The sequence below is a fragment of the Argopecten irradians genome, chromosome 12 (assembly GCF_041381155.1).
Source record: "Argopecten irradians isolate NY chromosome 12, Ai_NY, whole genome shotgun sequence".
NCBI classification, from domain to species: Eukaryota; Metazoa; Mollusca; class Bivalvia; order Pectinida; family Pectinidae; genus Argopecten; species Argopecten irradians.
In genome coordinates, this window is record NC_091145.1 from 7,342,311 (window position 1) to 7,369,950 (window position 27,640).

General features: G+C 32.8%; 1 protein-coding gene across 1 annotated transcript; it reads left to right on the forward strand.

Moving 5' to 3' along the window:
* The first annotated feature begins 7,933 nt into the window (after nucleotides 1-7,933).
* Nucleotides 7,934-27,093, forward strand: LOC138336753 (nicotinamide phosphoribosyltransferase-like). The gene is made up of 9 exons (XM_069286306.1): nucleotides 7,934-8,068; nucleotides 11,046-11,276; nucleotides 17,273-17,401; nucleotides 17,895-18,053; nucleotides 18,366-18,496; nucleotides 19,032-19,260; nucleotides 20,096-20,356; nucleotides 21,120-21,242; nucleotides 21,637-27,093. Exons 1-9 carry the CDS (start codon nucleotides 8,012-8,014, stop codon nucleotides 21,751-21,753), a joined length of 1,437 nt encoding a protein of 478 aa, XP_069142407.1. The 5' UTR covers nucleotides 7,934-8,011; the 3' UTR covers nucleotides 21,754-27,093.
* The last annotated feature ends 547 nt before the right edge of the window (nucleotides 27,094-27,640 follow it).

Here is a 27,640-nt window from a genome sequence, read left to right on the forward strand (position 1 = left end):
TCAAATGTAGAAGTTCTTTTATTCGCGAATTGTGTTGGACATTTTAAAGGGGCATTTTTAACATACAATGTATGATTTTAAGCTGACGATGGATTTTAATCAATGAATTAAGTGTGGAATTATTTCTTCTAATTATGTTTTAATTTATTATATAATTATCTGAAGATAGTATCTCTGTTGTGTTCAATTATTATTGTTTAAATGCTCAAAATATTATCTTTTTTCTTGGAAATAGCCTTCGCTATTCCTTTGACAATAATGAAGTCTTCACCAAAGAGAAAGTAAAATATTTTTGGTTTATGTTTAATGATTATCATGCAATCAGCTCATGAATTACTTTTAATAATAGAATCATGTCAATTGCTGATGCAGTTGTCAATGAATAAGCAGGCTTTATATCTCTCATTTTATTTCAATATATTATATATATTAAATTTAGTTGAAAAGTCATGAATATTACAGCTTGTCCATGACCATGCATGCATACTGTATATTGGTACAGCAGGTGACAAATTTACCCTCTTTATTCAGAAAAAAATATCATGAAATAATGTAAAATTAATCAATATTTTGTAATTAATTCCTTGTATATATTTGATAATACTGTGTTTTGACCTTTATTTGAGGGGGCGGGGTTTTATTTGCAGTTAAAATATGGTAAGATGCTTAAAGCTTATAGTAAGTCACTACTACTGCAAGCTATATTTAGGTTATATTGGCTATTCATGTATCCGTTTTGTTCAGATATTTCTCCATGTCACTTAATTACAAAACTTGTTACCTCATGTTACCTGTAATCCACCTAAACTGGAAAACATATAAGATATGTACATAATGAAATATTTTCAATAATTTAATTGAACTACAAATGAACATAAATGCTAAACATAGGTTTGACTACTTGTTTCTTCCACAGAACATTTCATGTAAAATTTGCATATGCATCATATCAATTTCTGTCATCCAAATTTTATAAAATCTTCACATGTTATACAAATTTTACAGACATATTAAATTTATGACCTATATTTAGGTTTTATAGAGCGCTAAATTAAATGTATTGTACAGTATTTATGATGTCATACAAGCCAGAGGAACTATTTCATGAACTGTAAATTAAATTATCTCCATGTGAGAATAAATTTTGCATTCATTTCACACTATAGTACATGCAGGTATACTTTTTAACTGTAAATTGCAATATTATATATTGACATGAACGATTTGCATGTATATAATTTATGTCAAAGCGAAATTAATTTGATGTGAAACTTATAATAAATTGGATTACAGTAAGTTTGTTAAAACAACCAAACTAAGAGTAAATTTAAAATCTTTATGCAAAGCTTCAGTGATAGTTCCTTTCTGTTTAAAGTCCTTTTAATACTGTTTTAACACTTTAATTGTTCTTTCTCCATGACTCTAATGAATTTACATGTCTTGATTTTTAAAATGTGATCATCTGTCTATCACAGGTCCAGTTTTGATTTGTTATGTACCAGTACATGTGTACTTGATGCACATACTTGTTATTAAATTAAATCAATGTACAAACATGAATAAAATGACATTTTTGTTATATATTTATTGTTTAACTAGCCTTAAAAAGCTGTCAACACAACCCTAGAAATTTCACCTGAGCTATCTTAGTAGGCCAAACGACCTGTTTTAATACTTTGCTTATATTCTAAAAGAGTCTGGTTCGACCAACTTTTACTACATTGATTGGAAACATTTAGGAGATTACGTCTTGAACTGATGAGAGTGTGAGGAGAAGCCAGTACTTCCATGTCACTGGCTTTAGTTTGCTTTCTATAGTTTTAATCCTATTAACAGCTAGGGTCATAAAAGGACATGTCAGGTATGATGGTGGAGGGAAATCAGAGTCCCCAGAGAAAAACCATCGACCAGCTTCCTCACATGGGTTTCAAGCTCATGACCCAGATATGAAGGTGGAAGGCTATAGTAGTAATATTTCAGAACATATTGGCAACATCTCGCCACCGCTGCCCCAATCTTGTTCACAGTATAACTCATCATGCATGTGTTTGGATGTATCCCTCAATATGTATGTGTTTGGATGTATCCCTCGATATGTATGTGTTTGGATGTATCCCTCTATATGTATGTGTTTGGATGTATCCCTCAATATGTATGTGTTTGGTTCTATCCCTCAACATTATGTCTTTAGGTGTATCCTTCACCATGTATTCCCTTGGCTGTATCCTTCAACATGTACCTCTTCAGCTGTATCCTTTGACATGTATGTATTTTTTTTATCTTTCAACATGCATGTTTTTGGCTTTATCCTTAAACATGTGTGTTTTTGGTTTATCTCTCAAAACGTATTTCTTTGGCTGTATTCCTCATCATAAATATCTTTGGATGTATCCTTCAAAATGTATGTCTTTGAGTGTATCCTTCAACATATATGACTTTGGCTGTATCCTTCAATATGTATGTCTTTTGCTGTATTCCTCAACATGTATGTCTTTGGTTTTATCCTTCAACATGTATGTCTTTTTGTTGTATCCTTCAACATGTATGTCCTTTGGCTGTATCCTTCAACATGTATGTCTTTGGCTGTATCCTTCAACATGTATGTCTTTGGCTGTATCATTCAACATGTAAGTCTTTTGGTTGTATCATTCAACATGTATGTCTTTTGGTTGTATCATTCAACATGTATGTATTTGGCTGTATTCCTCAACATGTATGTCTTTTGTTTTATCCTTCAACATGTATGTCTTTTTGTTGTATCCTTCAACATGTATGCCTTTTGGCTGTATCCTTCAACATGTATGTCTTTGGCTGTATCCTTCAGCATGTTTTTCTTTGGCTGTATCATTCAACATGTAAGTCTTTTGGTTGTATCATTCAACATGTATGTCTTTTGGTTGTATCATTCAACATGTATGTATTTGGCTGTATTCCTCAACATGTATGTCTTTTGTTTTATCCTTCAACATGTATGTCTTTTGTTTTATCCTTCAACATGTATGCCTTTTGTTTTATCCTTCAACATGTATGTCTTTGGTTTTTTCCTTCAACATGTATGTCTTTGGTTTTATCCTTCAACATGTACCTCTCCAACTGTATCCTTTGACATGTATGTCTTTTTTTATCCTTCAACATGTATGTCTTTGGCTGTATTCCTCAACATGTATGTCTTTGGTTTTATTCTTCAACATGTATGTATTTGGCTGTAATCCTTAAACATGTATGTTTTGGGTTTATCTCTCAGCACGTGTCTTCGGCTGTATCCCTCATCATAAATATCTTTGGATATATCCTTCAAAATGTATGTCTTTGGCTATATCCCTCATAATGCATATCTTTGGGTGCATCTTTCAACATGTATGTCTTTGGATGTATCCAACAACATGTACATGTATGTCTTTTGGTTGTCCAACAACATGTACATGTATGTCTTTTGGTTGTATCATTCAATATGTATGTCTTTGGCTGTATCATTCAACATGTAAGTCTTTTAGTTGTATCATTCAACATGTATGTCTTTTGGTTGTTTATCATTCAACATGTATGTCTTTGGCTGTATCCTTCAACATGTATGTCTTTGGCTGTATTCCTCAACATGTATGTCTTTTGGTTGTATCATTCAACATGTATGTCTTTGGCTGTATCCTTCAACATGTATGTCTTTGGATGTATTATTCAACATGTATGTCTTTTGGTTGTATCATTCAGCATGTATGTCTTTGGCTGTATCCTTCAACATGTATGTCTTTGGCTGTATCCTTCAACATGTATGTCTTTTGGTTGTATCATTCAACATGTATGTCTTTGGCTGTATCCTTCAACATGTATGTCTTTGGCTGTATTATTCAACATGTATGTCTTTTGGTTGTATCCTTCAACATGTATGTATTTGGCTGTATCCTTCAACATGTATGTCTTTGGCTGTATACTTCAACATGTATGTCTTTGACTGTATCCTTCAACATGTATGTCTTTGGCTGTATCCTTCAACATGTATGTCTTTTGCTGTATCATTCAACATGTATGTCTTTGGTTGGACCTCTCAACATGTATGTCTTTTGCTGTATTCTTCAACATGTATGTCTTTGACTGTATTCCTCTACATAAATGCATTTGACTGTATCTTTTAACCTGTATGTCTTTGGCTATATCCCTCATCATGCATATCTTTGGGTGTATCTTTCAACATTTATGTCTTTGGATGTATCCAACAACATATATGTCTTTGGCTGTATCTTTCAACGTGTATGTCTTTGGCTGTATCTTTCAACATGCATATCTTTGGCTGTATACCCCTCATTATGTATGTATTTGGCTGTATCTCTCAACATGTATGTCTTTGGCTGTATTTTTCAACATGTTTGTCTTTAGATGTATCCTTCAACATGTACATGTATGTCTTTTGGTTGTATCCTTCAACATGTATGTCTTTGGCGGTATTCCTCAACATGTATGTCTTTTGGTTGTATCATTCAACGTGTATGCCTTTGGCTGTATCCTTCAACATGTATGTCTTTGGCTGTATCCTTCAACATGTATGTCTTTTGGCTGTATCCTTCAACATGTATGTCTTTTGACTGTATCCTTCAACATGTATGTCTTTGAGTGTATCATTCAACATGTATGTCTTTGAGTGTATCCTTCAACATGTATGTCTTTTGGCTGTATCCTTCAACATGTATGTCTTTGGCTGTATCAATCAACATGTATGTCCTTTGCTGTGTCTTTCAACATTCGTGTATTTGGCTGTATTCTTCAACATGTATTTTTTTGCTGTATCCCTCAACATGTATGTCTTTGGCTGTATCTCTGTCAAATTGTATGTCTTTGGTTGTATCCTTCATTACGTAAATATCTTTGACTGTATCCGTCAACATGCAGGCTTCGAATATGAGAACCACTATTGAATTTGAAACTCCTATAATGTGTACTGTAATGTTCTCACGTAGATCTATGAATTAGTTTGCATAGGTGTGTACAGGGTCTGTCCTAGGGTCCATCGATTACAAATTAATTCTTAGACGATTTAGAGGCCTAAATAAAACCGGCAAAATCATACATGAATGTGTAGCAACAATATAATATAAATGTGTATATAACATGTATATAACATAGATTGGTTCAGTAATTATATCCTCGCACATATATATCTGAATGATGTACAAATGTACATACATTATATTTTTCACTCTAAACAACTCATAAACAACTAACTTAAAGATGCTCCACCGCCGACAGAGCATAAATGATATTCATCATTTGAACAATGATTGGTGTTTAATTGTGTATATATTTGCCTAATTAACACACAAAAATAAAATGAAATAAATTATTTCGCCTTTGGTGCATGCGCAATCAGTACTTCATTTCATATAGAATTTTTTCGGGATGCAATTAATTATTTTTCATATTTTCAACTTGAAGTAAAATTAGAAGCTCAATCTTTTCTATGGTGGTAATGGAGTAAAGTAAGAAACTTTTGTAACTGAAGAAAAATACTAAAATGTCTGTTCCTGTTTTTAATAGTGAAAAAATACCATTTGTCAGCGGTGGAGCATCTTCAAAATACAAATGATAGAACCCCCCCCCCCCCCATTATAGTAATCCTTAATGTATTTTATACTTACATTAATATGTAATTGTCTTTCAAATGTCGGGAAATAGACATATTATGACCACATAGTTTTGGTTCTAGAGGTATTAATATCATACATTGGTCATATACAGTAAAATTGTATGTAGGGCATACATTGTGTGCTTGGTACATGTTGCTCGTGTCATGAACTGTATATCAAAACTGCTGGTTCTCACTCTGACCGTGTTTTCCACACATATTTTATTAACATATGCTACATTAAGTTTGTATTTACATGACTATACAATCTATACTGTCAATATATACATGAATGTATCCATGTCTTACACTTTTATAAATTGATATATGTAACGTATCTGACGTTTGGCTCTTTAATTATATGTATCTGTATGCTGGTTGGTTAAAATATAAATTATTTACATTGTCCCACGAAAATTACTACCCCTCAAACAGAAGGTTTCATCACACGCTTTAAATATATCAATCAAAACCAACGGCATACTATCAATGTACCTTACAGTTTTAGGCCTAAGTTTTTCATATCAAAATATTTCATTAAATCAGAAACATATATACATAGAGATTGGCAACTCCGCCGTTTTTACGATCGACAGATGTAAATATATGTACCTCTGTATGTGCACTTACGGGTTTTAAAAACAAAATACACCTCCGGTTTTGAATGTTTGATTTTCCAAAAACCAGGTAAAATTGCTTATTTTCATGCTTTCAAAAATCTTAACAGATAACATCAATTGGGAAAACTGGTGATATCAAACAATGGCATAATGTAATGTTTACAAGAATAAACTTAAAAGTAGTTAGCCAAAGGGAAACGCCTATAAACCGAAGGTTGCCTGTCAACAAAGACAAAGAAATTTCCAATCACTATGTGTAATATATGTTCCTGATTAAATCAAAAGATTTAAGTTCGATCGGGCATCAACAAAGCCTATATATACGCATATTATTATTTTATTATTTCATGACGTCACATATGTGGTGAAGTCACAATACATTTTTTGTATTGTTCTTCCTTTATTAAGATGTTTGTAACGAACGTACACGTCAATGGATTCTTCATATATTTATGTGTATTGGATTTTCCTCCGCCATCTTGTATATCATATGTCAATTTTGATTTAATATAATTATGTATATTGCGGCCTATATCCTGTATCGCATTTGGTTATAATAAAACTTGAAACGCACTCCCCACACCGTACAGAACTTACATGTATCTGTTCTCAATCATAAATCAGTAATGTAAATCTTAGTCAAAACAACTCGACATATGCAAAATAAAGATCTACATTATTGTATTTACTTATTCCAATAAAAAACCTTTAATCGTGGACTTCAAAGATTACTCTGTGTACTTATAATTTTGAGGTCCATATGCTAATCCAATGTGATCAATATACATACCCTTATTAGTTAATAAAGAACAACATATATTAAATTATTTTTAAATCTGGTTCCCTGGCTCTTCAACGGATTCAGCCGCTCGTGACAATACAATACTTGAGTCGAAATTCCGGTTGAGTCGAATTAATTTTAAAGTCCCGTTTTTTTCCCCTCCTTTGTGTATGTATTTTAAGATCGGATGACTCGAAACTCCGGTTGAGTCAAAGTCAATTCCTGGTCCCTAGAACGGATATTATATTATACAAAGTCCATTAACCTGCCTTTATTATCAGGTTTTTTTTTAATTTTTTTTTTTGCCTTATATATCAACAGAAATTAACAAAAAGTATATTTAAATCTCTAATATCAAGCAAAAAATATTTAAAAAATAGATAAAAAACAACAACAACAAAAAACAAAAAAACAAAAAACACATTAATGTAGATAGGTATCGCGGACTGCACAATACAGTGTATATAATCCAAGGACGTATAAATCCTTGATATAATCATTTTGACCTCAAAAAGGAAGTGAAAATACAATTATAAGGATACATGTACCGATTTGACCAGATTGACGCTAATATTATGCAAAACACGATAAAAAAGAACTTGTCCGTGTTTAGCAAGAAACATCATTTGCATTATTGCACAACCATATAATGCATATACATAATGTAATTATTTACATACAATTACTTACATATAATTATAATTAGTTAATTAATTAATTAATTTAATGTTCTTTTTAATTCAGACAAGACATAGACATATATGATTAATTAAATACATTAAATCTCATTTCATCCTAATAAGTTAAATAAATTTGCTTTCATCATCATACAAATCAAAGATAAACTTTTATACATTATTAAAACCGTACGAAATGAGAAATTAAATTTAGTGACATTAACATACTTTTTCTATTTAAGAGTTCGAGTTAGCTCCCTTCGGGCACCGACTCGCATCGTTGCTATGACGTCACGGTATTTTCTATTAAGCGTACAAAATGGCGTACCCGGCAGGAGGAACTGACAACATTCTACTAATAACCGACTCATATAAGGTAAATTGATTATGTTCGACACTCTTGCTTTCCATAAATACACAACATGACAGTAGGATAGCAGTGTTGTGTTTTCACGCTGCAGAATTTCATTAATATTTCATTAGAACAGATATATATCGAAACCAATATATTTGTTATTATTTACGCTAAATCAGCCTATTTCATCGTGAACGGCTGTCAATGACAGAAAGAAACCAGCCACCCAGACAGACAGAGGTCGTGTTAAAACATGTCTTTAACGGTTTTAATTGAATAAATGAATTCAGCATATTTACGAACAAACACTAATTTATTTCAAGAACCATGTCATATTTTTCTATGGAAAATGAAAGTAGAATTCCAGAAATTATATGGTCGGTAATTTTTAAAAAAAGAGAGACAAGTATCATAAAAAATGTTGCATATTGCTGTTATATAAATACAACCTGTACGTTTAAAAAAATGCATTCAGAATGCTTACTTGTACATCAAAGTTTAGTTTTATTTTTTATATGCAAATAAAAGCACGCAGTCTTAAAATTATACATGAGTTTAAGCATTTATGCATTGTATTATTTTTTTTTACGATATCTGTAATATCAAAAATAAATACATAATAAGTGGTAATAATATTGACAAATATATTTATTTGGTAATGTGTACTTTTATTTCCTTTCACGTTATGGCTATATGCTTAGCTTTCACTTTTGTTTTATGTCAAAATACTGTATTTGCTGTAATTACTGCCCCTCCGTCTATAAGCGTGGCTGCACCCTTCCCCTTTTCTGGAGAAGTAATTGAATAAACATTGAAGTTCAACGTTGAATTCATGTTGAATTACATTTGATTTTGAAAGTTGAAACAACATACATGTAACCAAATATCAACATTGAACTAAACATTCATTTAACATAGAGATTATACTTCATAACCTCATATTTTCCAACTGTGGTTCTTTGAATCTTCATAACCTTATATAATGGCCTAAAAAACAACAAGTAAAAAATCTTATCCAATCAAATCTCAATAATTTTGATTCAATGTGTAGATATGAATTTTCAACGTAGAATAAATGTTCATCAACGTCTAAACCCGAAATCAACTTGTTTTCAACGTTGAATAAAGGTTGAGTGCCAAAGTTGTATAATGTCCTTATCATACTGGTAAATGTTAAAAACACAACCTATGTGATAATGATAAGAAACTAACAAAATATACTGAAACAATGTTAAAATGTGATTATATGTCGCTGTATACGTTTGTCGAAGCAAAAAAATAGGTTAAAATCAATCAATCATTTACAGAGTGTGCCTTTCCCATGAATTTAATGATGTTTAAAGGCATGTATTACCTAGCTCTTACATTAGTATATATATAGTACATGTATCCCATATTACATGAACTTGGGAGTCTTTTACCTGTGAAACAGAACATAATGCGTCTCAGAAGTTAAAAAGCATATGCATGTTTATGTTTACTGTTACAGATTAATGTGAAAGGTGTACAAAAATAGTTAAAATATGGCTGACATTTTTGTCCACAACTTACAGTTCGTTCACCAATAAGTGTCCCTCTATCATTATAATTTTTAAGCACTACGAATGCCAATTACGGCCCCATTCCCAAAGCAGTGAGAAAAAGCCCTGTATTATGAGAATGTGTTCAAATCCTATCCTAAGACAACATTTAGAAAAGCAACCATGAAACACAGTCATTGCATCAGTACATCAAAATATATCCATCTGCAGGATGTGAATTTTGCCTTTACCTTGTTTAAATTTCAGTTTGTGACAAAATTATGGACTTTTGAGATTAATTAGATATCAGGACATACAAATGATTAAACTCAAATTAAATGACCATAAAAATAATTATTTCATGAATAATTAATTAACATTTGTTGTTAAACTTCGAAATGAAATTATAATTTATTCAAAAAGAAACATACAAATCCAGATGTCCTTACATGCACATGAATATTTTAAATCAGTTATTTCATAATTTAAGTATATCCTTGTTTAAACGTCAATTAAAAATCATTTTTTATAAATCTTCAGTAAGTGAACTCACTGACCCCAGAGAATTTAAAATGAACTAGTTCAGTGTTTGAAATGTGTCCTTTGGGGTGAATGAAATAATGACAAAGATGTATACCATTCTCCAGCAGTTAAGGAGATATCGCGGCTTGTTCTATCATGCATATTGATATGTACAATCTGGGTGTTCCTTGACCTGTCCTTAGTGATGCATCTTAGAGCATTCAAGCTACATTAAAAAAGGTTATTATTACATTTGCTCCAATAAGCACCTTTGTCCCTATAAAAGCCCCTACCCCTTTTTAAGGGCTTGATTTCACTTGTGTTTAAATTATACTTTAAAACACAGACTAAAACTATATGAATTTCTTTTGTAAATTGATTAATGGCTAGCTATCCCTGTGCAATATTTTTGTCAAGAAGTAACCCAAATTTGGATCTATTAAGTTCAAATTTAAATTTTCTAACTGCCTTGTGTGTTTATTGAGTCAAATATGATAATAATTATCTTGAATAAGTCTTTGTTTATGGGAGTCATGGCAACAGTAATTCATCCTGGTTAATTACCTTGTACACAGGCATGTTTATTGATACATCCCAATGACTCAAATCGCTGTGGAAATGTTATTATAGGCATGAAAACACAAATTAAGTCATCATGATCACTATTCTGATTAATCGATAATTTATGCAGGCAAAAATGTTTACAGTTTCAACTAAAAAGCTAAGAATTAAATTTCAGCAGTTTCAATTTTTCGCATTCTGGATATAGAGATAGATATATAAGATTCAAATATTTCTCAACATTTTGCTGATAAAATTTTCGCAATCAAAGCGATGTGCTACGAAATTTTGATAACATCATTGCCACAAAAATAACAGGCTTCATGTGTAATAAGTGGGTTTGCAGTAGCCAAAAAACATTCTGTTGATGTAGATTTGTTTTCTGTTCATCACAGGTGACTCATCATTACCAGTACCCACCCAATACTACAGTTGTCTGCTCCTACTTCGAGAGTCGAGGAGGAAAGTTCGAGAACACCGTTTTCTTTGGTCTGCAATACATCATTAAACGTTTCCTAGAAGGTTCAGTGGTCACTAAGGAAAAGATAGAGGAAGCAAAAGAACTCTACAAGGGACATTTTGGCCATGATTACTTCAATGAAGAAGGCTGGAATTATATCTTAGAGGTATTGAAAATATGATTTGTTTATAATCCAACTTACAGACCCCTGATATCTCATAATGGACTGGTCTAATATTTGATTTAGAAGAGTCTAAATGCATCTTCAGGGTTGAATGATGCATACATGCATGCATGGGACCAATATGTTGTTCAAAATATGATTACTAGACTAATCATATCTTTTAGCACAATTTTCAAATCAAAGTAAAATAATTTCTCGGGAAACAAACTTCAGGAAATTTTATGAAGTTTTGAAATTATTCCATTTGCTCATTTTAGAGTAAATAAAATCACAGATTTTGCAGGAACGCGAATTAGAAATTGCACTAATCAAGCGATTAATCATTCACCCCTGAAGACACATTTGGACTCTTCTATTTCAAGACATGGAACAAGCCATTGTAAAATTTCAGGGGTAAATGGGTTATGCTTGAGGATCTACTAGTTAGGTAACTTTTATAAGCAAGTTCTATAGCTGTACTTTAAATGACTTAAGCGTCTGGCTGGCATGCACATTTTACAGAAGGCATGTCCTTATATGACAGCCCCAATATTCTGTGAAACATTATTTGGTCTAGTTTGGGTTAAATTCCATAACAAAAATGGCCATATATTTTCCTTTTAATACTTTACATTGTATGTAGGTATAAAATGATCAAACATGAAAAGCATGGGTATTTATTATATAGAATCCCAATTTTACCATTGATACTCTGATATTCTGAGTTGGGTTTGCCCTATTTTTCAAACTTCACTGTAGAGAACTTCCTGTACAGCTAGTATAGATAATGTACAGAGGAGTTTGCCCTTCAGTGACCTAGCTTATACAATGTATTAGCTAGGTAATAATTAATGTGTGTTATACCAAGGATACCACTGAGTATACGTTTGTGATTAGATGAAAGTCCTATTAACACCCAGGATCATTTAAGTACATGCCAGGTTTAGAAGTTGGAGAAAATCCAGAGTACCATGGAAAAACCACCGACCAGCGGTCAGTACCTGGCAACTGCTCTACATAGGATTAGAACTCGCACCCCAGAGGTCGAGGGCTTGTGGTACATGTTACACTTTAACCACTCAGCCACAGTGACACCAGATCATTTACTCTTTAATTTATATTAGCAAAATAAACCAAACATTTTTTTTTTTCAAATTTAAAATTAAACCTTGATCCATACTTCAGAATGGTTTTGCAATAGATGGATTTCCTGCAGGCCAGGTTTTGGAATGCCTTGATGTATTGAGCTACATCGAGATGCTGTAAATCGTTCAATGATGTTAATGTTGTAACAGTATTAGCTCTGAGCACACAATCAATGTTATTAATAACATCAACTCAAACTGCTTGAGATGATAAGGACAAATAATATAAAGTTGATTATTATAGTGTAAACACCGTGAACAGAGGAATCAATACCGTTAATGTGCTCTTTACTATTTCATAAACTTGTACGCACGAGCCCTAGCTGCTATATAACACTTGGCTTTGATAAAGTTATTTTTCCTCTTGTTTGTGATGTGTGATAATATATTTCAAATTTCCCTGGTTGATTATATATACCAATACATTTGTTTCATCTCAATTACAATTTGGTGGTAGTTTGGGGATAATTATTTTCCAGTTCCATTAAAGTCGAATAATAGCGTGAGAATAAGTCAATGTGTTTTCAGACTTTAATTATACGTATGTTACATTCGAGGCCATGCACAATTACTTAAGGTGGTAAGAATATTAAAGATCTAATTCATTTGCTTTTTACTGCTGATGGTTCTCAATTAGAATGTCTGATGACAAGGTCCTGAATATCTTATATCTCTAGCTGTACCGTAAACCATATACAATCAAACCTGTTTATATACCTTAGGGAAAAGTGGTGTCTAAAGTGGTCTTTATACACAGGTCACATTGTGTTATGAATGGCCATTTGGGACCCTTAGAATTTGGTCTTAATAAACAGATGGTCTTAATACAGAGGTTGTGGTTAATAAGGTAGGTATACTTGTTAGTCATATATAGTACAGTAAAACCTGACTTATTATGATAGGACTACCTCTGTATAAAGATCACCTGTTTGATATGACCATTTTCTATAGCCAACTTTACTTTGTAACGTTAAAATCTTACCTGTGTTTAAAGACCAATTAGCTATATAAAAACCCTTTTTTCTTTGTCGCCTGGCCCCGATTTCTCGAAACAAACTTAAGTCAAAAACTGACTTAAGTCATAAATTTTCATATAAATTGCATAATGAGAAAAACTTGAGTTTTGACTTAAGGCTGCAATTTTGTTTCGAGCAATCAGGCCTGGTTGATATTTTTAGACCGGTTTGACAGTAATAAATCCACCTGTTATCCATTCAAAATAAATTTTTTGTATATCTGCTGTAACCACTGTTTTTCTATGTATGATCTTGAGGAGTATGTTTTCTTAGGTATGATCTTAAGGATTTAAGCTGACAGTGTCTGCAGGAAATTCATTTCAGTGGAATATTACATAAACAATCTAAAGTTACATCAGAATTTGAGATGGCTTGAAAATTAATGGCTGCCATTGCTGGAATCTTCACCATTTAGATGTTGACTTTTATATACTGTATGTAACAGGTTCTTTTAGTTATGGATTTAATATCTGAATTCATTTTGTAATATGATATCACTCAGAAGTAATTAAATATATCACCAATACAGTCTGATCACCCTTAAAAGCCTCTTGACTATCTAGTTATAGATCTAAATATCAACTTCCTACTTTCTTAGAACAACACAACTCTTATCGTAAGTGGCGACTTATTAAAATGACTTAACTGGCCTAAATTTAACTGTAAATATGTCTAAAATCAATAGTCTGCACTATTAGAAAGTCAAATCCAAATAATATCTATATTACAGAGTTAGCTCCCTTGTTAGTAAGTATCAATTGTTACGTCATTATTTTGTGAGCGCAGCTATCTCTAGTTAACATTGTTTTCTCCAAAAACCATGACATTAGGCTCACAAACACATGATGTCACAATCAATACCTATACACACAAGGGCAGATAAATCTGTAATATACAAATACAGAATAAAGGAAATCCAAACAAGGATAAAAAACAGGATGTTTTTTTATCATTTTTATTTGCTGGATGCTAATGGTGCTATAACAGTGTTCACAGTAATGTTTGTGTGTTCAGTGACTCGGGTTGGAAGTTATTACAAATAGTGACAGTTCTTCTATTCCACTGTAATTGGTCAAGGGACTTTTATGTAATATAAGGTCCTGGCTGCTGATGCTGGGCTGTACTTTAATAAAAATGTATGGTTATACTGGTGCCATATCAGGAAGTTGGTCTAAGCCTATGAGTACATCAGGGCTCTCAGAGACATTTGTGATGTACTTGAGTGTACCCTTTGATCCTGAAGGTTTGAGGAGACCAACAGTCCTGTGTATTGACTTTATAGTATTGATCCACTTCACGCCAGTCCTGTACTGCTTTCATTAGGTGTTACTAAAATAGCCTGGACGTTTAATTGTAAAATACCACTTGCTGTAATACTGACGGATTTATTTGTAAAGGAATGGAAAATTGTTCACGGTCGAGCAAACACTAATTTACACATCAAACAATGATAACAAAATGCAGACAGTTATATATAGGTTACGGGGCTCATACAGGTGTATGTTGTAGGTATATACTCGGCAGGTATAAGGGATCTGTTAGTTACACAATACACAGGTAAATACTCATTTAGTTTTATTGATCGATGCACATCCCTTTTGATAAGATATATATCATGTATATATTTGATTAAGACTCCTACACATTCTTTGCCAATATCTATGTTATATTGGTCAGTGTGTTTTTTCGGGTTCTCCAGATCTCTTTCGCCTCCTCAACCTGTCTAGAACAAATAAAACATCCTGTATACTATACTTTTGTTATTGGGGCTTTGATATCATTTTGTGGATTGACATATATTTGTGTTAAATCGATGGAGCAATAGAGATATGTGGTTTCACAGTAACCATGTCAGACAAAAACAACAGTAGTTTCTAAGCAACGACCATTTAATGTTATTCAGTACCCAGGCCTATTGTAACTTTCAATACCTGAGAAATTCTTAAATGACCCTAGCTGTTAATATAGTACATTAAACATAACGAAAACACAAAAGCAAATCGACTCAAACTCGGATGAGATATATATAACATAAACTGTGATACAGAGAATAGGATGCAGGTCGAAGGTTGAAAATTCTACACAGTAACATTTAACCTGACCACTCTATCTTTAGATCTGACAGGAACATGAAGTGGAAAACAAATTTGTTCGTTGAGGCACAGAAAGGTCAGGAAACGCGATTGATTATCTACAGTTAAAGGGTGAATAACTAATATAGCTTCTAACCTCGAGAAAAATCGGTGAATTTAGGGGAAGTTTATATTATAGCAAGGAAAATCTGAAATCTCTGGTAGTAGATTGAGTATTTTTTAGTAATTTTCCAATTTAATAGATATTTTTTAAAGGCACACTTTATTTCCGAAATGGCTTTTGATTTTTAAAATGGAAATGTAAAACGAGATTGATAATTTTGTAGAGTCGCAAAAGATATCTGAGCTTTCCATTAATGATATACTTATTATCACCCTGTGAAAAACTTAATTAAAATAAATTAATTGATAATTTTCATAACGTGGGTGGTCTTAATGTTTCCCGCCATCATCCTAATTAACGCGCATTAGTTGTTTATTACTGCGGCAGACGGCAAAAGAGCTATATGAATCTTTCCTGGTAACATATATGTATTAGGAAATCATGCATTTGTTTGGTGTTGTAACCTTATCTTACGCCATCAATATATATTTTCTTATTGTTATTGGTGTTTACCATTAAATTTATATCAAAAGTTCAGGACGGTGAAGTTTGTTTGAAAAATATAACTATAAATGTATATTTTCTTGTGGCACATATTATATTCTGACAATATCCTATAATAAATTGTTGTTTTTGCCATGGTCCTAATTACAAAATTACAATTATGGACTATGGTGTATTGATGAAAACATTAATTGTTTACTAATACAGAAATATGCCTTCTATTTTTCTTGGATTTCTGCCATAAAACGAGTCTTACATTCAAGCATTCTGTAACTGTCTTTGGACAATTGTAAATTGAACAACTTTGCATCAAATATCAAAAAATATAATATTTTCTGGGTTTTTTTCTGAAATACTTTCAATTTACAACATATTATTGTATGATATTGCTGTCTCCAAAAATATTCACGTACATATATGACAACCAAGCAATTGATATATAAAGTTATTATAATAAAGAAAGCTTATGTTTTAATAGGATTAACATTAGTCACCACAAATCCGTTTGAAATATATTCGCAACTTTATGTCCCCAAGAGGATTTAATTGATAACTAGGGGCCGTGAAAGCCGAGTGATTAAGACGTCCTGACATATTACCTCAAGCCCTATACCTCTGGGTTGCGAGGTTGAGTCCCATGTGGGGTCCTTGCCATATAGGTACTGACCACTGGTCAGAGGTTTTTCTTTGGTACTCCAGCACATCTGGCACATCCATAAATGACCCTGGCTGTTAATGGGACATAACACCAAAACCAAAATATATTGAAGATTTAAAGTATGTGTCAAAGAAACTATGGGTTTTGGAGAAACCATATAATTTGGACAACACAAAAATAAATTTACAAAGCATATGAGAGATTCATTCTCTTCTACTTAAATTCTGTAAGTTTTATTGAAGAGAAATGTTGGTTTAAAAAAGCCACTCAAAAGTTACATTGTATGGTCAACTGGCTCTCTTACCTTTAAAGTCATTGATAAAAATCATTGCTCTAAGGGTTGGACTTATAAATTTTAAATTTTCTGTTCTTGCACAGGTATAGATCTATATGTGCAATTCCAAGTTAAAATTTATATGCTTACCAAAATTTGTCAGAAATTGTAACTCTTCTAATTTTTGTTTTTTTTCCTACTTGTAGAAACATGACGGTAAATTACCGATGCGGATACGAGCGGTCCCCGAAGGATCTGTGGTCCCCTACAAAAATGTGCTGTTTACAGTGGAAAACACAGACCCTAAATGTTTCTGGCTCACCAACTACTTTGAGGTGAGTAATCAACAACCTGTTGGCATTCAGAATATTAAGAGAGTTATTAAAAAGTTTTGATAAACATTTTTATTTGATGAATCTGTTAGATCTATTTGATTAAGCATTGATTTCACTATTTCTTAATGTTATTGGGTATGAAAAATATTTTGTTTGCAGGGTGCGTGTAGCAGATTCTCACAAAAGTTTGCAAATAAATTTTTTTTTACCCAAAAAAATTAGGAAAATAGCGACATCAATGCTTATAATTAATTTTATAATATATTTGATGAAATAAAGTATGTTTAAATGTACCATTCTAGTGATTTTTCAAGGGATTCTTTTTCCGAATCAATCAATACACAACATCAATGTCTCAGTATTTTTTTTCAAAGTGGTATGCAAAAAAGAATTGGTCAATCAGAAAGCCAGATTTGGTATAAAAACAAGGAAAAATTAATTATGAAAATATGAACTTTAATAACAGCTTATTTCATGGCAATTGTCCTTACAGACCCTGCTAGTCCAAGTCTGGTACCCTATGACTGTGGCTACAAACTCACGCTACCAGAAGGAAATTATCGCCAAGTATTTGGATGAGACTGCCGAAAATTTGTTAAGTCTTGGCTTCAAACTGCATGACTTTGGTTTCCGTGGATCTACATCTGTGGAGGTACAACTTGTTATAGTGTTATTTTTTTTTATTGACATCTATTTCTGTTTGTTTTCAGTTTAGCCTTAATGTGTGTATAAGATGTGTAGTTTTTGAGCATATTTATCATATTTTAGTTATAACACAAACTAGGGTTCAAAATGATGCACCAAAAGGTTCAAATGTTGTCATATTTAATTCCCTTAAATCTTTAAATCTGATGCAATATTAGGAGTAAAAAATTGTTTTTCACACTTTTAAAGAAAAATTGTTTAAAAAGATAAGTCCCATTCAATCTGCAAGAATAGATCATTTGAGTTATGTCCCATTCAGTCTGCAGGAATAGGCGGAGCTGCCCATTTGGTAAATTTCTGTGGTACAGATACCATTGCAGCTATAGCTACGGCTAGAAGGTATTACGGCTGTGACATGGCAGGCTTCTCCATTCCAGCAGCAGAACACAGGTAAGCCAAGTTGAAATATTTCCACATTTACCTACATAAACCAACCATTTACATGTAACAACTTTTGTTTTCGTTCAAAAGATTGTCTGATTTTAGTTTTTGTCCACATGGAATGTAGGTTGCACTCCCAATATCCAGGGGAAAAAGTAGCGGCATATACTCCGGAAAATATGATACACCAAGGGCTTAAATATCAGGCGGTACCCGGTACTTTTTGCAGCTTGAACCTGGCTGTGGTACCGCCTGATTTGGGCTAAATTACATTTTATAGCATACAAATAGTATAGAAAAGTACCCTCTGAAATTACAATTGTGCCGCCTCTCCTGAAAGATAATGAAACCCCTGATACACTTATACATTTACTTGATATTTGATACAAGCACTTTACCATTACTTCTATAAGGCTATTTAATACTGTAAACTTATTTTCCTGTGCAATTAATGTTTGCGGGCGTTAGAAATCGCAAAAACTTTGACACTACCTATACTGGATGTAATCTTGACATACTCACCAAATCATGTTTGTACTTTCAGTACGATAACAACCTGGGGCAGGGACGGAGAGTTGGAAGCCTTCCGTAACATGCTCACTCAGTTCCCCAACGGTCCTATGGCATGTGTCAGTGACAGCTACGATATTTGGAATGCGTGTAAAGAAGTCTGGGGAAATCAATTGAAAGATCTAATTGTTGAGAGAGGAGGCAATAAAGGGGTGTTGGTGATACGTCCAGACTCGGGAGATCCAGCGGAGGTTGTTGTAAAGGTGAGCATGATTTCCACGTACTTTACTTAGTAATACTACGACGGTTTGTTCTGTAAAATAATTTGCATTCGATTTTTATACTAAGTCACCTCATATTGTGATATTGGTTTCTGTGGAAAATAATAATGCTCAATATAATATATATATTGTTTTGTAAAATAATTTGCATTCGATTTTTATACTAAGTCACCTCATATTGTGATATTGGTTTCTGTGGAAAATAATAATGCTCAATATTGTGATATAACAGTTTGCTAGAGAAAAAACAAATTCTAATACGGGGTTTTCGAGATCCCCAAAACGACATGGGCAAAGTACAATTTACCTTTGATAAGTCCCATCTTTCAGTGATTGTGATGTCACAAAACTGGCGTCAAATGATGACGTCATAATCACGGGATGGTGGGACTAATCAACGATAAATTGTACTTTATCAACATCGTTTGGGGATCTCGAAATCCCTGTATTGTTTTCAGGTGAAAGATTTATTCTTTGGTGATTATAAATAAATAGATATAGTGCATTGTTCCCAGGAAACAGGTGTAAATAGACTTACCATCAGGTATATTTAGAATCACATCACTATTATTTTGGGAATAAATATTAAAGATTATAAATACCTAGATACCGTAAATAAGAATAATGATTTGGTAATGTCTTCTTTTATCAGGGAGTTAGCTCCCCTTACCTTCATTACCCCCCCCCCCCCCCCCACCATATAATATTATACAGATATATACTGATATGTTTCATGTTTAATTTGTTTATTTGTACCATCTGTATAAGACAAAGAATAGTTTGAATATTTGGAAATTTAAATTTAAAATCATTGCAGGTTCTGAACATTCTTGGGAACGAGTTTGGTACAACAATGAACATGAAGGGTTTTAGGATGTTACCTCCGTATCTTAGAGTTATCCAAGGTGATGGCATCAGCTTTGAAAGTCTCGGCAGAATTCTGGAGGCCATGAAAACAAATGGTTGGAGCGCCGAAAATCTCGTGTTTGGTAGTGGAGGTGCGCTGTTACAACGGATGGACAGGGACACACAAAAATGTGCCTACAAGTGCAGCTACGCTGTTGTAGGGGGCAAAGGAGTAAGTACCTTATACCTTAGATACGCTGTTTTAAAGCATTTTTTAAAAACAGATGAAAATTGAATAATAAATGAATACCTGACATTTGTATATATATACCGTATTCGACCCAATAAGCGCCAAGGGCGCTCAAAAAATGATAAAAATGAAAAGGTGCTAATAATTCAAAATTATTGCAAATCTATACCGTTTTATGTAGTTTTGGTCATTATTTACGCCTGGGAAATTAAAATTGAGGCCTCAAAAAGGGGAGGGGCGCTTTTAGGGACATAGGTGCTTATTAGGCCGAATATGGTATTTATCAAAAAGATCAAACATGTTAATTTGTTGATTTTGGGAGAGAGGCCTTCTTGACATGACTCTGACTGTAAATAGGATGATATTTGAATCAAACAAACAAACCATGTCTTAGCGACCTCCTCTGTATAAAGACCACCTGTTTGATAAGGGTTTTCTAGGGTCCCTAATGACCAACCTCAATGCATGTCAACCTGTGCATAAAGACCGATTAGCTGTAATGACCATTTTCCTCTGTCCCTCGGGTGGTCTTTATATACAGGTTTGAGTGTACTAGTAAGCTAGAGGTCCTTACAGATTGATTCCTAGTGGGTACAGGTATTATTTATATAAAATGTCTATTCCTACAGACCAAGTTTGCCAAATTTTTATTGCTCTTGTCATTTATGGAATTTTTCCATCTTATACTAACTATGAAATATAGCTACATGTATGGTGATCATGAACGTCTTTTTGTCTGCTGCAGGTCAACGTTTTTAAGCAACCAATCACAGATTTAGGGAAGAAGAGTAAAAAAGGACGATTGACTCTGGAGTTAGAAGATGGGAAATATACAACAGTAGAAGAAGGGAAAGGAAACCCAAACAAGGTAAATATTCTTCATCCTGAAGTTATCTCAAATAGAAGTCTTTAGACAGAAGGCAACCCAAATAAGGAATGTATTCTTCAGTCTCAATTTATCTCCAACATATATTCTCAGGGAAGAGGAACCCCAAATTAGGCAAGCATATTCTGTAAATTTCCATATTTGCATATAATAGAGTTGTCTGCCCTTGTGAATAGGTCTTACTTATGTCGTGATGTAATTACAAGAGTAATGTCATACTTTTCAGAGAAAACAACCTTAAAACTTTGTACGCAATTTAAATATTGGATAAATACCTGCAAGGGAGGTAACTCTTTAATGTGCCAAGACCGAATAAGAGTGTAGCATGCATCACCTAAAAACATGTTGTATGTGAAAAAAATAATTTTATTTTCAGGATGCATTGGTGACAGTGTTTGAAAATGGAAAATTACTAAAAGACTATACTTTTGCTGAAGTAAGAGAAAATGCAGAATTGAAACTGGAAAAAGAAATGAAGAATACAAGCAGTTAGATCAAAGGTTAACAGTCGATAGGATATGACTGTTCTATATATAGAAAGCCCTCATTTTCACTGATATATCAATGAGATATGAATTTTTAATTTGTATTTATTGATAAATGGAACTCCAAACTGCACAGCTAAAATGAACCGTGTATATGTTCTCTTTGTGTTTTGATTTTAATACAGCTATATAATCAGTACAGACTGATTACTGGTTTGTGTCTCTATGTTTATAACTATAAAATACACAGTATGTGAATTATATTTACTGTTATGTACCAGGTACCTAGGAAAAACCACCTATAATATGTACTGATATAAGTTGATCGAGATGATGTTTGAACAAGAAAATTGTAATTTCCACACACACTGTATGAAATTTGTTACAAAATGGGCTCGTCTTATTATCTATTAGAATTAATTAGCTTTTCCTTGTTTTTCCAATTCCCACATTCTTTATTTCTATTCCATTTGTGTTTCATGATATATCATCGACCATGCAGACATAAAATTGTGTTAAATGGTGATAATACTGGTAGTCTTTATTTACACTTGATAACACTGATAATTTATAATCAGGTAAAAATATACACAACTTTTACAGTGATAAGATAATAAAACAGCATAATGTAGTAACATTTGATTATAAAGCAGATTATCTGAGGATTCCAAAAATGATAAAATATCACAGTTATATTTAAAGGATCAGTGATAAGAAACAAACATCAGGTTATTTATTTTGATCTGTCAGAGTTACTTCCCTTCCTTTCATTCCCCCAGTACTGATTGAGTGAAACAAAGGGAAGTAACTCTTTTAGATTAGAATGCACAGTGTTATAATTTTAAATAATACATACGAGAATTATCATGAAACTTGAGCTTTCTGGGAGCCTGATTAATCATAGCAAGAACTCAGCTTCTGTGTTGGAAGATATCAACTAGCCATGTCAACTACGCTATGTCAACTAAGCTGACGTTACCATCATTGACTAGGTCCACACTCGTTAGATGATATATTTAATTATTATGTAAAATAACTTCAGACTAGTTTATATATTGTGTGACATTTAATTAAGTTTGAGATAATTTTAATGAATGATATGATTTTTGTTTGTTTGATTGATTAAAGTGTACCATGTGACACTGATGGTGTATTATGGGATATGTCATGTGATAGGTGACATTTTAAATATGTTCTGCGATATGTTCTTTTGTAGCTTTGCATATTATAGTTATCTCTTGCAAGGGCAAGTAACTCTGTAATATGTAAAATAAGAAGTGTCATTTGACATATGTTTCTATCAATATTTGAAGGTCATTTGACTTTTTTGTTTTGTTTTTAGCAAACCATCTTCTCATGAACATTTTAGTTTACTTTTTTAAAATCCACAAATCACCAGACAATATATAAACCATAATGTTTTTACGAGTACTTGTGAAATGAGCCATTGTACAATGAGCCTAATATGTGGTTATATTGAGAGCAACTTGGATATTTTTGTGTGCTATCTAATGCCTTATTTTTACACAAATTTATATTTCCATTTTGTATGTGAAAACTACAACTGCTTCTGTATTGTCAAGTAAGCTTTAGTATAACAATAATTCATTAACTAAAAGCATATAATTCTGTATTTGCATATTGCAGAGTTACTTTCCTTGCGTGTAGGTATTCATTATGATGTGTTATCATTTTCTGAGCGACATGTTGTTTTCTCTGAAAATTATGATGTTATGCTCACAAACAGAAGACCTGCAAGGGGAGATAACTCTGTGATATGAAAAGGCAGAATAGCTTAATATTTGTTATGACCTTCTAAACAGGGTGTAATTTATTTTGCCAGATGTATACAATAACATATAGATAGAATAAATATCCTTAATATATACCTTGTATTACAATATTTTCCTTTTTTGTGTTTATGTTTTAAAAGATAAAGGTTTATGTCTTTGTGAGAGCATTGTCCTTCTGTACTGTTTTGTATCCTTTCTTTTGTATGATTTTATTTTTCAGAACTTTCCCGAACCAACTAAAGACAGTACAGTGTAATTTTAATTTTATACCACTGAATGACTTAATGATGCTTTACCACCGACAAATGGTATTTTTTCACTATCAAAAACAGGAGCAGACGATTTAGTATTTTTCTTTAGTTTCAAAAGTTATGAGCTTCTAATCTTACGTCAAGTTAAAAATATGAAAAATAATTAATTGCATCCCGAAAATGCATGCACCAAAGGCAAAATAAATTATTTTTTATTATTTTTTGTGTTAGTTAGACATATATACACACGATTAAACACCAATTACTGTTCAAATTATGAATATCATATGCTCTCTCGGCGGTGGAGCATCTTTAACTGCATCAGTTAAACTACAAGTACTATCAATGTACATCATGGTACATGTTCATGTATTTCTTTGCCATGAAGATATACTATGCAGTGCCATTGAATTTGTTATGTTGTGTAATAGCAAATGCCTCAACATATTTGGTCATTGTTTAAGTCTAGAAATTAAAGAACCGATTTGATTACTAAAAAAAACTATTCTTCAATCAGTGTATGTTCTGTTTTTTTCTATACATTTATGTACTTTGGTGACTACAAATGAAGTCTCCTTTCAAATTTCTATATATCCTAATGTGTATTTTGGCCGAAGGAATAATTTAACTGTCTTCCATTGATGCCAGGAGAAGTTGGTGACAAATTTAACATTCAGAAGTAATCAAAGTTACTACATAAAGATGGCATCATCTTGCAATAAATGTGACCCTACATTTTTCTGCTATAGTCGCTGTTGTAGACTTGTCTTCCTTAAAATTACCTCCCCATGCTATAGTGGTAGAACCATCTGCTACCTTACCTCCCCTGCTGGCGTGATAGACTCATCCTCTACCTTACCTCCCCTGCTACAGTGATGGGCTCATCTTCTTCCTTATTCCAAAATCAGGTCCAGTGATTGGTCGTAGACATTGCTTTTTGGTTAGCCTAAATTTTTGTGACATCAAACTTAGGACTATTATCAAGATCTTCGGGCCATGCAGGCCTGATATTAGTGGAATGAATGTATGAAGACGTAAGACGAGATTTTCTATCCTAGTATCCTTTGCATGCTATGTGATTTAATGCTTTGCCTGCATGTACAATGTAATTATACATTTAGCCATCCCAATTAAAATGTTGGTCTTGTATGTATCATCCGTCCAGGCAAATGCCTCATTTCTTGTGATTTTTCAGATTTTAATGCATAATCTGAAAAGTTCAAATGAAATAGCGTAGGATACCTGCAAATTCTTGTCACCAATTTTAAGGAACAAAAAGACAAAACATGTACATATGTATTGAAAAAGCATCATTTAACCAATTTAGCAATAAAAACACCAAAATATATCTTCTAACAAAAATATATCTTCCAACAGCTTGAGTTTAATAAATCATGTTTATTTAATTATAGAAATAAAAAAATTACTGTTTGGTAATTCTATAGTTTTCATATCATTAATCTTAGCATTAAGTTATTAATATGCAAAGCTGAGTTGTACATAATGTTTGTTGTACATTTTGTTGAGAAAGATCTCCTGTGAATATTGTGATACCATCTATAGATCATTCATGTGATATTAAAATACTTATATTCCAGTCTAAAAAAAACTCATAATATGCAATTAGGCTATATCTGCACTTACCAAGGTGTTGTTTGTTTCGTAGATATCAAAACCACAAATAGACTCCTCACTTCACCTGAAAATGACCATTTAGAAATAAAATGCATCTGGAATCCTGTCATGTGATATGTATAATGTCTACTTTAGAACCCCACATTCAATGATTACTGTCACAGATCATTTTAAGTATCCTCATTTTGTGTTTTGAGCTTTCCACAACAAATAGCGGCAGGATGAGGAACAATTTCAATAGTATCAGGCTATGGATGTTGGTCCTTCTGAGCCTTGTATAGTCCAATGTCACAGCCGTCTGGAGGTTTCGTAAAATAACCTGGGGCCTTGTCTTGCCATTTTCTTACCCCTCATGGAAGGATCAGTGCTGTCCAGACAAGTTCTGCCCAAGGAACATTCTATCAGACACATTAGTATTTCATTTTCTATTCATGTTTATTATGATAACTTCTTACCTTCAATTCCTGCAAATATATGTACAACACTCAATGATATAGCCATGCCATTGTCATTAGGGTTGGCATCCAGTTCCTGTTCTATGTATGCAAAGCGAATCCCACTGACTTCTTATCCTAAATTGATGATAACCCTGAAGATGATAAGGATTCTTTGATAATCAGCCTAAATGCTGACAACTTTTCACTTTGAAGCATAAAGCAAGCAAGTAAAGTAAACACTATTATCATCAACCCCAAAAGTCTAAAGGCTATGAAAAGATTCTATTATCATCAACCCCCAAAAGTCTAAAGGTTGTGAAAAGATTCTGCTTTTTGGATGAAAAAAAATCATGAAAGTTCATAGGTATACAGTCAAACATGTTTATAAAGACCAATTAAGTAGCCCCACCAAGAAAAAATGGTGTTAATAGCCAAGAGGCTTCATACATAGATCAAATTGACCACTTGGGACCGTAAGAAAGTGATCTTGTTAAGCTGGTGGTCTTTATACAGAGGTGGTTGCCATGACAGGTTTTACTGTATAATAATCTTCCTTCTGAGGAATGCCTAGGGGCAGAGTAAGTCTATCATATTAAGTGATGTATCTATGTCTCAGGTCACACTCAACCAATGCTCTTATCATAACCAATGACCAATAACATCATGTAGTCCAGCCTGAGTTAGCTTGTACTGAATACATTTCCATAGAGATATGTTAGATTTTAATTAGTAATTAACAAAGCTTAGGTATTTTATGTTTACAAGCCATTGTAACCTTTAGAATTATTTTAGACATAAACATGTAATTAGTGTTTAAACTTGGTGTTAAGAATCTCACACGACACAACAATAGGCCTAGTCGAAGTTGTTGAAAACTGGACTTGTCACATTAGATGTTAGTAAAACACAATCTGCTGTTTATTGTTAAGACACGGACAAAAATGTTATTGTACAATTGATATTACTAATCGTAGATTAATACATTTGTCGTAAGAGAAATCACTGCTAACAGATAACACCAGCTGTATACCCTGACGTAGTTACATATACCTTTGAAGATATAACAGATAGATATGTACTATAGCTCCTTACAGAATTAGACAATGACTAGTAACATAAGTGTTCTATAAGGCTGCACCAATACATGTACAATTGATGTGCTATTTAGTATGTTTTGTGTATGTCCTGGCGACAGACAACAATATGGATAAATAAATATTATGATGATATAACATTGTGACTTTCTCTTTATTTTCTATTTGTATATGCGTGAGACGTTCTGTTTGGTTTAACATTTTAATTAAGAGCCAGAATCATTTCAAGACATGCCAGGTTTAGGAGATGGAGGAAAGCCTGCTTCACTTGATCTGGCTCCACCAGATCTAGACATTTGATATTGTTTCCAAATCTGAAAACAGTTTTTGGTACCCATTTTCAGTCAGATGATGACATCTTACATGCAATGGAGACTTTGATAGATGGTTACATGTAGGAAACATACTTATTTAAAATGGAATAAAATGGACGTTAGGCCCCCCTGGTCATCATTCACATAAGGGTATAGATATAGAAGGGATAATGTTGATTGATACGTATATAAATGCAATATATCCTCCGCCTAAAGTCAACCCCATACATACCTGCTCAATATATATCAATCAACCTTTGTTTAGGACAATATCACATGATACGATGATAGTTGTCAAAGCTATGAAGGTTAAATCAGTTCTGGAACGTACATGTATATGCCAAGAAGAGCAGAAGTGAGTTCATGAAGGA

Excerpts from the sequence above, each read along its gene's own strand:
- LOC138336753 (XM_069286306.1), top strand. The coding sequence starts at position 8,012 with ATGGCGTACCCGGCAGGAGGAACTGACAACATTCTACTAATAACCGAC. Across the intron at positions 11,277-17,272 it reads GCTGGAATTATATCTTAGAG|AAACATGACGGTAAATTACC; the intron begins GTATTGAAAATA and ends TCCTACTTGTAG. Across the intron at positions 21,243-21,636 it reads GGAAAGGAAACCCAAACAAG|GATGCATTGGTGACAGTGTT; the intron begins GTAAATATTCTT and ends TTTTATTTTCAG.